Consider the following 11,167-nt stretch of genomic DNA (forward strand, 5'->3'; position numbering starts at 1 on the left):
CTATAGAAAATCTGTGGAGGGAGCTGAAACTTCGAGTTGCCAAACGACAGCCAAGAAACCTTAAGGATTTAGAGATGATCTGTAAAGAGGAGTGGACCAAAATCCCTCCTGTAATGTGTGAAAACCTGGTGACCAACTACAAAAAACGTCTTACCTCTGCACTTGCCAACAAGGGTTACTTGTTGTACTAAGTACTAAGTCATGTTTTGGTTGGGGATCAAATACTTATTTCACTCACTGAAATTCAAATCAATTTCTAACCTGTATATAATGTGTTTTTTTCTGGATTTTTGGTTGGTATTCTGTCTCTATACATTAAAATAAACCTACCATAAAAATTACAGACCCTTTATTTTTTTGTAAGTGGACAAACTTACAAAATCAGCAGGGGATCAAATAAATATTTTCCCCACTGTATATATATGCAAAAGCCTCTACGTGCCGTCTGAAATTGTCTTCTAAAATTAGCATTTTTATTGGGCTCCTATATTTATGTTCAGTTATTTTACTTTAATTGCATAGAAAAGTACCTATACATTGCCATTAGAATGAAATTACTGAACCTAAACATAGGAGCCTGATAAAAATTTTCATTTTAGATGAAAATTAAATGAAAGCAACTGAACTCTTCATATATATACATATATATATACAGTGGTGTGAAAAAGTGTTGGCCCCCTTCCTGATTTCTTCTTTTTTTGCATGTTTGTCACACTTTAATGTTGTGTGTGTCAAAGAGTAATAACTCGTCATTAAAAATAATCATTAAAATAAAGAGTAACAATTACTTATAGAGTAGTAGCAGAATTAATTAATAGAGATTAATAGAGTATTTTATTAATAGAGTATTAGCAGAATTAATAGAGTAGAGCAGAATTATGATCTCTGTAACTCTACAGAACTTGGGTAACCCTCGTGATCATGGTACCACAACACCACTTTTCAGCAATTATGTACTGCCTCTTTAATACACAGGCCTGTTTAAAAACCTATTGAATTCAGGTGGGCATGGCCTTTGCAAACACCTCTTCACCCCAACCGCCCTTAACCCATCAATCTTTGTTTCTGTAAAACCACATGGGCATCACATGTGTATGTGTGTAATTAACCAAAGTTTCTTGGTCCTTCTAATAAACAGCCCGACAATGACGATTTTTTGGACTGTGCCGAAGAAATATACTACACTGCAAGATCTAATCTGGTATTTTTTTTGTGTATTTTACTCTTTCTTTGTCTTTGCGTCCCCTATCTTTTTTTTAGCATCATGTCCGCTTCGTAACACCTCCCATATGTGACTTTAATCTCTTTTGTTCATTTAATCGCCATTCATTTTGCCTTATCTTATTTAGATCATGGCAGTCTGTCTTTTCATCTTGCCTGTATATTATATCAGTGTTATTGCCTCTGTCTGTCATGCCAAATATATGTGCTGGATCATTTGTTTAGGTATTTCAGCCTCTAGCTTCATTTAAAGACATATCCCTCAAAAGTCGATATGTCGCTGCACTTTTCAGTAATCAAAAGCACTTTGAAATTGCAAAGCATTTTATGTAGTCGAGGCCTCCGAGGGGCTTTATTTTTAGGGCTTGTCACAATCAGACACATCTTAAAGCGAGCGAGAGTGAATGGAGAGAGAGAGAGATTAGGGTTAGACAGAATGGATGTTGAGTGGGACGGAGAAGGGGAGTGAATAGGGAAAAACATGAAAAGAAAGAGAGGCAAAATAAAGAGTCTGAAGTGCCTGTGCACATCCCACAGGGATGGTTAAACCAAAGTGCTCTGCAGGTCTGTGAGTGGAGGGGAAAACATTGCCTCAGCAAGCAACGCTTTGCGCAACAACTCTAGCACACACGGTCTGTTTGAGGTATCAGCTAATTCTGCAGCAGGGAAACAACCTCACCGCTCCCTTTCAACACCAATTTATTGTGAACACCTGCAGTACTGAACAATAGTTGGGTACTGAATTCCAATTGGCTCTCTTTCTTACCTATATTTGCATACTGAATTGTGATTTGTCTTTGTTTGCATCTATTTAGCTGCAAAGAATTGTGTGTTGGTTTCCATAGACAGCTGTCACGAGTGCCAAAGAGTGTTTGATGCATCATTTCATTATCATCAAAGTCTAAAAAATCTGATATTGAACATCTGATATTAATGATTTTTAATATTTATTGTGGAGTAAATTAAGTTAATATTAAGTATATTCACAATATTAAATTTAAAAAATCTATATTTTGAAACTTTTATTTTAATTTGACATCTTATTCAATTATTCTTAATTATATTTTATATATATTATTTTTTGTAAATGTCATATTTTGTAAAGTTAACATTTTGAACTAAGCATATTTAATATTTAGATTTTTTTTTCTCCACCTTTCTTTTTGCTTTTTTAATAACGTCAAATCAGTTTTGGTGATGTTATATAAAGGCAAAATAGTACTGATTTTTTTTGTATTGTGCATTTAAAAGTTTTATAACTAAAATAATTTGACGTCAAACTAGGTGGATGGATACAACAAACTTTTGACAAAATTAGTAGGAATTGAAAACTTAATAAATCTAAATCTTCTAACACCGTGTCCTAACTACACACAACGCGATGCAGCGACATGCGATAAATGGTATCTTTTCCATGTTAGTTTTTGTCCTAACTAGCTGTGACGGCGACATGTGAAATTTCTATTTTGGAAACGGTTTCTATTTCCACGACGTCGCAGCTGGAACAACAACATACAAACTATATGACAGTAGATAATCTCAGGTGATTATGTGCTTTATTCAGTTAAACGTGTCTAATGTGAGTTTGAATATCATTTTGCGTGACCTTATAGCCATATTGAAAGCAACAACAGATAGTTTACCTCAGATCTTGAAAATAAATTAAAGCAAAGATGTACGTTAAAACTGTGAACTCTATGGGAACCAACAAGCATATTCCATAACAATGATGGTATCAGTTACTCAGTATGTACATTCAATAATTTTAAAAAGGTTTCATTTTTATGAATTCTATTATAAACTTATTCATTTCGTTGTGAGTGCAGAGCGCTTTCAGAGAGAGCCCGCCCACACATGCTTCTGATTGGCTGTGATATTTGATGGATTCTGTCGCGTCGCATCTAGTGTGGACACCCGAATTGCTTGTCGCTGGAATCTTGTCGCGTCGCATGTAGTTAGGACACTGTGTAACACATCCTACTTAGATTGTGGATACTAATTGTAATTTTGGGCTTTTTATTAGATTTTGCCATTAGACAGTGACAGGGAACTATTGGAGGATGTTGTTGCATAGTTTGCCAAGTTTATAAGCCTCACATGGTTAGGCCTCTTAAAAGAAACGTTTTTCCCTTTTTCATCTTTTTGCGTTTTTGAGGCTTTCTTGAGTGACACCTCATCCATCTGGTCTGAAGCCCACGCACTAAGGTGGCACAGCGAATCACATGCTTAGAATCGGTGTCTTTGACTGCCTATGAAGAAACCAAAGGGAGGGAGATGAAAGAAGGCGGTAACAGAAGCAGTGAAGCGGATAGTCTGGGATGTTCTGTTAGCTTTTACTCCTTTACTCTTCCATCCTTACTCTCTCCATCACTCTTACTGAAAAGCCTCCCATCAGCAGAAAGGCAGCAAGCGAATAAGGATATGACAGTTTGCTGCGCAAAGGAAATTTGGTTTGTTAATCTGCAGGGCAAAATCAATGAGGTTTTGCATGGCTGAAAGCTGTATTCCAGAGAGAGAGGAAGAGGGGGAAAATGAGTGATAGAGGTGTGGAAGCAGCAAAAAGAGACAGACAAAAATTAAAGAAAGAGTTTAAGAGCGAGAATGTCCTCAGGATTAATCATCAGTAACCTGATTATTATAGCAAAATCCTCTGCCTGAACATTTTCTGTAATGGATGAAGCACTGCAGCCAACTTTCCTCAAAAAAATAAGACACACTGTTTCCCTTAAAGGGATACTCCAGATTTGTTTGTTTTTTTAAACTCATCTTTAAAATATTGTGACTACTTCAGTGCATGTATTGGATATAAAGTCAGCATTTTTTTCTTATTCAATTCACATTCTTAGAACATTCAATACCTAATGAATAAATAATAAAAAAATATACAGTTAATGTACATTTTACAAAAAAACATTATACAGTTATTTTAAATCAATAATATGGTCACACTTTATTTTACGGTCCAATTCTCACTATTTGCAAACCATTAACTACGACTTTTGCCTCGATAAACTCCTAATTTGCTACTTATTAATAGTTAGTAAGGTAGTTGTTACGTTTAGGTATTGGTTAGGATTAGGGATGTAGAATATGGTCATGCACAATATGTGCTTTATGAGTCCTAAGATAGGCATGCTAATAAGCAGCTAGTTAATAGTGAGAATTGGTCCCTACTAAAGTGGCACTAATAATTTTGATAACAGTAGTAATAATAGAGATGTTTTTTAGATAAATACAGTATATATTTACATATATTATTTATACCAAAAAATACATTAAAATCATCTGGTTTAGGTGGAACATTTATGTGTTGTCTAACATGTGGTTATTTGTTACTGATATAGGTGTTTGTTCATGCATATACTGATAACTTCCCTTCCACGTCCTTTCCTGGTATTCTCATGCGAATACCAAGTTAAAGTAACCTTGTTTACTGTTTCAGCTGGTCATGACGTGTTGAAATTACATTAGCTCCCCGTCCAGCTTCCATTATAAGATTAGATTATTTACTGTAAACACGTTTTCTCCATGCACTGAGGGATTGTTGAAATTGTTGTGATAATCGACATGCCGCAGATAAACATTAGGTCGAAAACAACGTCATGTTCCTAAAATATTCCTCGCATTGCACATTTTCAGTGTCTGAGGTTCTGTGTTTTATAGATACTGCCTCTGTTTTATGATTCTATTAATTCATGAACACTAAGCTATTTCAAGTCATTGCTTGCTTGAATGATCATATTGGCGAGTGGGAGGAGAGATGGCACATGGCCCAGTCCTCCCACAATGCTCTAATTAAGAGTAGAACATTGTGAGAACTTTTAATTAATTCCTTTCCAGCAGTCTTCTGCAATCTTAACAATTTGAATTGTATTTCATCAAAAAAAGTGAGAACTTAAGTTTTTCGGTATTGTCGGTCTGTCTAGGTGTATCCAATCTGTTCCATGTGAATACATTTTTACTTTTTACACTGTAAAATGTGAATACTGTTTGTTTAATTGTACTACAATTATTTTCAGTTCACCCAAAAATGAAAATCTGCCTTCATTTACTCACCCTCATGTCATTTCAAACATACATGCATTTATTTTTTTACACGAAAAATTATTTTTAATTTTTTTGTGCATACAATGAAAGTCAGTGTTGTTTTGGACCCCACTGACTTTTACTGAATGCAAAAACTAGTGCTGTCAAACGATTAATCAAAAATTAAAGTTTTTGTTTTCATAATATATGTATGTGTATGTGTATATTTATTATGTATATATAAATACACACACATACAGAATATATATACACTGTATACACATATATTATGTAAACAAAAACTTTTATTTTGGATGCGATTAAAGAATCCAAATATGATTGTTGAAAGAGCTGTGTGCTTGCTTGCTAACGTAGAGCTAATAGAGATGAATGCTCATCTCATCATCACTTCCATTATGTTTTTACTCACTAATAGACCTCAAAGTTCTAAAACCGCTGTGAAACTGCATGTGTGGATTAATAGTAGACAACACTAATTACAAACAAAGAACCTAGAGTTCATAATTGCTGGACATGTTACGCATATCTTACCATTCATGTTCTCTTTTCATGCATCTTTTGACGTGTGCATGAATGTAGCAAAGCTCTGTGTAAACGTACTTGTGTTCCGCATATTTTAAAGCTTAAGATGAAGATACACTATGTGACTTGCTTTCTCTTTGTTCCAGGATTTACAGATGGATTATGGGCAGGGATCCCCTAAAGGCTCCATCATGGGAGGAAATAAGTAAGTTTCAGCACACTGTTGCACGTTAAATAAAAAGTCAGACAATAAAAAATTCAATCCACCCCATAGAACTTTCAACTATAATAATTTTTAAAAACTACACAAAATTTTAAATTACATTTACATATATAAAAACAATTAAATTATTTTAAAATATTTTTTCTATATATTTTTATTTATTTTTATATGCTCTACAGTACCTGCATAAAGCCATAGAGTCTGAAAACCGTGGGTTTGAGGAAACACTGCATCATCATGTTGTCAGCTTGATGATGCATTGAGTTCAGTTGTATGTCAAGCTGTGTATGTTTTCCTTTCCCTGTATTCATGAGAGAGTTCATTCAGAGGTAAAGACACGTGCAGGGTTTGTTCATGATGTGTGTGTTTCTCTGTACATCCATTTATCTCACACCTGACATTGCTGTCTCACTAATGTGACACTATGTTGCAGGTAGCTTTTGTGGGATCTATATGATTGCCGTTCTTTTATAATATACACACCCTGTGCCTTGTTGACTGTTTTTGCCATATAGTGAACAGAAGGTCGAGTACACCAGATGGCGTGGCAGTGAAACCATTCCCTCTGTGTTTGTGTGAGCGCCTGTGTGCACAATTCAGCAGATATGAGCTGTCATCCACTCTCATTCAGTCAGTTTTATGCACAGATACAGTAATCAGCCTCTGTTTGGTTAATGGTGGTCTCTGTAGCTGAAACAGTGGTAATTGTCAGGGTGAATGGTCCAGGTGCGTGTGCTCTTTTGAAAATTGAATGCAATGAATTGAGAAGACCATTTAATTCAATTTATTTAATGACGAATAACATGTCACAATATTTTTTTTATTTATAGTTTATTTTTTATTAATTTTAGTTTTCCTTATCATGTTTGTGCTTTATTGTAAATATGGCTAAAATGCACTCTGCTTTATGAAAATAAATATAAAGCACAGTTTTTTTTTTGTTTGTTTTTTTAGGAAATTAAGTGCCGTCCTTCTGCTGGAAGACGAAACAATAGGACTATGTTATTCTATGCTATAATTTACACATTATAGCTGTTATGTTGTGTATTTTTACTGCAGGTGGATTGTTGTATTGCATTCTATATAGGGCTGTGAATCTTTGGGTAGACAGCGAATCGATTCAATTCATGATTCATAGGTTTTTGATTCGATTCAAGAACAATTTTTGCAAATTCAGAACGATTCGATTCGATTCACAATTAAATTCGATTCGATTAACGATTCGATTCTGCATTCGTTAAGTGCATTCAAAGGATTATTTAAGTGCTTCCCCTAAATTCTTTAAATGCTTAGTCAGGGGACAAATTACACGGCACAGCAGCCTTTATGGTTAGAAAACCATAGGTTATAGAAAAAAAAACACTTTTGTCCATTGTTAGATGCTAGTTTAATGATGCTATGACATGGCATATGTAGAAATTTATGTAAGCCAAGACTTAAAAAAAGAGCTTTAAAAGTATTATGTATAGGCTAACATTTTGTCACACCAGAGCCATCATTTCAGAAGTGACAGAAATGTCAAATACAATAATTTTATGTATGTAGCCTATGTATTATTATTTATTTTTTTTACAAGTAATTCTTTTCTTATCTCTTACTTTAAATTTGCTATAAAAAATCAAATACACTGCTGTATAATAATCAATCATTTGTAATCTATAATTTTTCCTAATTGCAATTTTATGATTGTTTTATATACTACAAACAATTATTTCAATTTTTTTGCACAGAATAAGGTAGAAAATATACTTTATAGTCTCTGTACTGTAATAAATGATATGTCAATTAGCACTGCATCATTCATAAATTTTATTTATTTATTGTGTTTATTGTCTTAACCGTTTCACCAGTTAATTCTGCTTTTTATTCAGCTTAGCTCCAGATATAGTCTGGCACGTCTTAAGTTATGAGCGCGAGATCACTTCTCTTTCAGTGCTAAAACTTCTTTATTTCATTTTCAGCTTTATGATGGAGAAATCCATCATGGTATTTTTTCTAGCACATGGTGCACAGAAATTTAATTCTCATGTTTAGGGTGGCTGTCGTCTAATATCGCTATAATAGCATGTTTTTAGTGATTTTATAAGAACTGCATAATTGGCGAAGGGCCCTATTGTTTTTCGAAGGATTATTCTTGTTCTCATTTTTGTTCAAGGTTGTTGGGGCTTTTGGGGCTCTTAACATGCTCAAAAACTATTGAAAATTGGCACACACCTTGGAGTTTGTGACCATTAGGGCCGCCAGAGATAGGTTCATGGGCATGGCAAGGGGTCTCTACAGCGCCCCCTGGAATGCAGAGGGCCAAATATCATACATAATTGCATGCATACATATGAAATTCGGTACACATATAGATCTCATTAAGCCGAACAACTTTAACACTGCATGTCATTAGCTCCACGCAACAGGTAGTCAGCTATTTTGGGTTTTGTGAAAAACACATGCTTAGAAATTTGATATACTCATCCTAGGTTTTTCATCTGATTGCCAACAGACTCGGTTGACATGATCTCAAGACATTGAAGATGTTAAATTCCTAAAGGACTTTTGATATCTCAAATGGTTTGGTTGTGGAGAGGCAACAAAGTTATTGTGAAGAAAGGGAAACAGGAAGTGTCTAATAACTTATGCATACATGTCTGATTTTGATGAAACTTCAGCAGCCTGTTCATTGTATGAAGCCAATCACAAAGGCCCTGTCCCAAATCTCACCCTAAACACTTGTCTTCTTCTGAGTGCACACTTTTGTGACACAATGCCGCTTTGACTGTCGGGTAGAAGTCTGCTGCAGAGCTTGCTTCAGTGTGGGCTTGGCATAAGTGTGCATCGAGCGCATAGCGTCCATAAAGGAGGCACTCGCAAGCACCCTTCTGAACACTAAAATGATGAATGGGACATCCTACAGTCTCGCTGACTTAATGGGCGCACGCATACGGCAGCCATTGTAAGACAATGTGCAAGTGCACATGAAGTGTGCTGTCTGGAAAAAGGCCATAGATGTGACTATTATGAGTCAAAAGTTATAGCGCCACCAACTGGCAAATCAGCCTCTTATTTTTCCTGATTTACTTCAGACTTCATCAGAATAATGTCAGAACAAGGCAGATGCAAAACTGGGGATCAAGGGATTCTTGATATCTTCAATGCATCAAACTTATATAATATTCTTTTCAGGTGTTTTTTGAGGCACTTAAATTGAGACAAACACATCAGCATTTTCAACCATTAGACACTGGCAAAAGCCCATAAATGAGCACCAAGGTGGTGCCTCTATAGCGCCGCCTTTTGACAAAAGTGTGGGGGTCGGGGTAACTTTTTCCTACAGTCACCAAACTCAGTACATATATTGTTCTCATTAAGGCAGACAACTTTCTAATTTACAGTCATTAACTACAGCCAACAGAAAGTTGGCTATTTCGGTTTGAATATGGATTTTTTTTTAAATCAGACTGTGTGTTATTGCATACTCCTCCTAGGGGATTCATGCAATTCACACAAACTGTGTCAACATGATGCCAAGATATTGAAGATGCTAAATTACGATTGTTTTTTTGTATATCGTGAACTGTGTTACAATAGCGCTTTATTAAAGTAACGTTAAAAAAGGAAACAGTAATTTTCTACTTTCTTTAAAGTGAATTGTCCATACGCCCCAGAACTTGGGCCCGTCATCACTGTTTGCAGCTATATTTTCTTGAGGAAATGTGAAGCTAGTTTTATCTACTGATTTTTATTTTATTTTAAATCCCTTTTAGTCCAGAAAACCTTACTGTTCAATAATTTAAGTGCAGTGTAGGTAAACAACTTTGAACAGAGGTTCCAGACAGTTGGAAGCAGACATTCTCTTAAAATTGAACAACTAAACATTGGACGGTTTCCCCGTGTCACTGGAGACAAATTAGCAGTAAATGCTTGTTTATTTAGCCTTAAATCAATGAGGTCTAATGGGTCCCTTGATGTGTTATAAAACTGTTCATCATGTGTTTTTACATGTGCTTTGCATTGAAGGAATCACCTGTTTATGTACCATCTCCCTTTTGATAAATTCTTTTTTTTATAGGAGCCTCTTGAAATGTGTTGAAGAGGAGCTGCATCAGAGGTATGATGCCGTTGCTTTGTTTGTGTCCTTCACTCCTGTGCTCTTTCATTAGCTTTTTTTTTTCCTTTGGCTTCCTCTCTCTCTATCTTTCCATCTTTTTGCTGCTCTGTCAAACTCTACCCGTACATCTCCCTCTCTCACTCTCTCTCTGCATAGCTGGTTTTTCATCTGATCAATATTTGATGTGACCTAACCTTGCCCTTTTGCTTGTCCGAGTGGAACCAAAGGCTGATTTGCTTGGCAATGCTGTGTTTTAGATCTGTGTTATTTTTGCCACAGTATTAGTTTTCCATTTCTCAGGGGGAAATTAACCAGTCTCTCTAAATGAAATTTACTCCAGATGCATGTCTAGATTGGTCTTTGGGATCGTCCTGTTATTAAAGTCACACTTTGTTGGCCATCTTTAAAGGGAATGTCACTGAAACATCCTGAATTGCTGGATTATATATTCATGTAGTATGTGTGTTACAGTACCTAAATGTTCACTTTGAAATCACAATTTCTTTTAATGTATATGGGCTCGTTCATACAGGACATGCTCTTGTATTCAAAAACAACTAGCATAGTGAATTGGAAAATTGAGACAAGAAAATGTAACTTTCTTTGCATGGTGTCTTAAAAATATGATGCTCATAGCATGAGATGCTGAAAAAACAGCGATATATATCACAAAGGTCAAACAAAGAGCGTAGTTAGTGTATATTTACATAGACTAACAAATAAAACTCAGAATGTCCTATGTGAATGACCCGTTAACCTTTAATCTTACCCATGGGAAGTCGAGGAAAGTGTTGCTTCAAATGAATAATCCTCAATGAATGAGTGCCGCAACCTTCTCAATCCTCATTAGGGGGCATGAGGCTCATTTGGAGGATGATGATGAGGGTGAAGATGATGGTGATGATCATGATGATGAATTGCAACAGTAAGTTCCTCTGATTCTGTAGCCAATCCCTTCTTGCTGCTCTAGAGGTTAAAACACTTAAAGATCATGATGCACTGGCAACTGTTTGGCAAGAATTCAAGTTCCTGTGAGACATTTATATATACATATA

At 35.5% G+C, this 11,167-nt stretch overlaps 1 protein-coding gene across 4 annotated transcripts in view; it reads left to right on the forward strand.

Annotated features, from left to right (window-relative positions):
* Nucleotides 1-11,167, forward strand: part of map4k3a (mitogen-activated protein kinase kinase kinase kinase 3a) — a 78,163-nt gene that overhangs the window by 55,820 nt on the left and 11,176 nt on the right. For 2 of the 4 annotated variants that reach the window (XM_016489817.1, XM_016489819.1), the window contains exons 15-18: nucleotides 1,139-1,201; nucleotides 5,937-5,995; nucleotides 10,074-10,112; nucleotides 10,963-11,037. In XM_016489817.1, the coding sequence (XP_016345303.1) occupies nucleotides 1,139-1,201; nucleotides 5,937-5,995; nucleotides 10,074-10,112; nucleotides 10,963-11,037 (236 nt within the window). The remainder of the gene's footprint in view (nucleotides 1-1,138; nucleotides 1,202-5,936; nucleotides 5,996-10,073; nucleotides 10,113-10,962; nucleotides 11,038-11,167) is intronic. The other 2 variants (XM_016489821.1, XM_016489820.1) reach the window with 2 other exon arrangements.

The sequence above is a fragment of the Sinocyclocheilus anshuiensis genome, unplaced genomic scaffold, assembly GCF_001515605.1.
Source record: "Sinocyclocheilus anshuiensis isolate Anshui unplaced genomic scaffold, SAMN03320099.WGS_v1.1 scaffold1154, whole genome shotgun sequence".
Lineage (NCBI taxonomy): Eukaryota > Metazoa > Chordata > Actinopteri > Cypriniformes > Cyprinidae > Sinocyclocheilus > Sinocyclocheilus anshuiensis.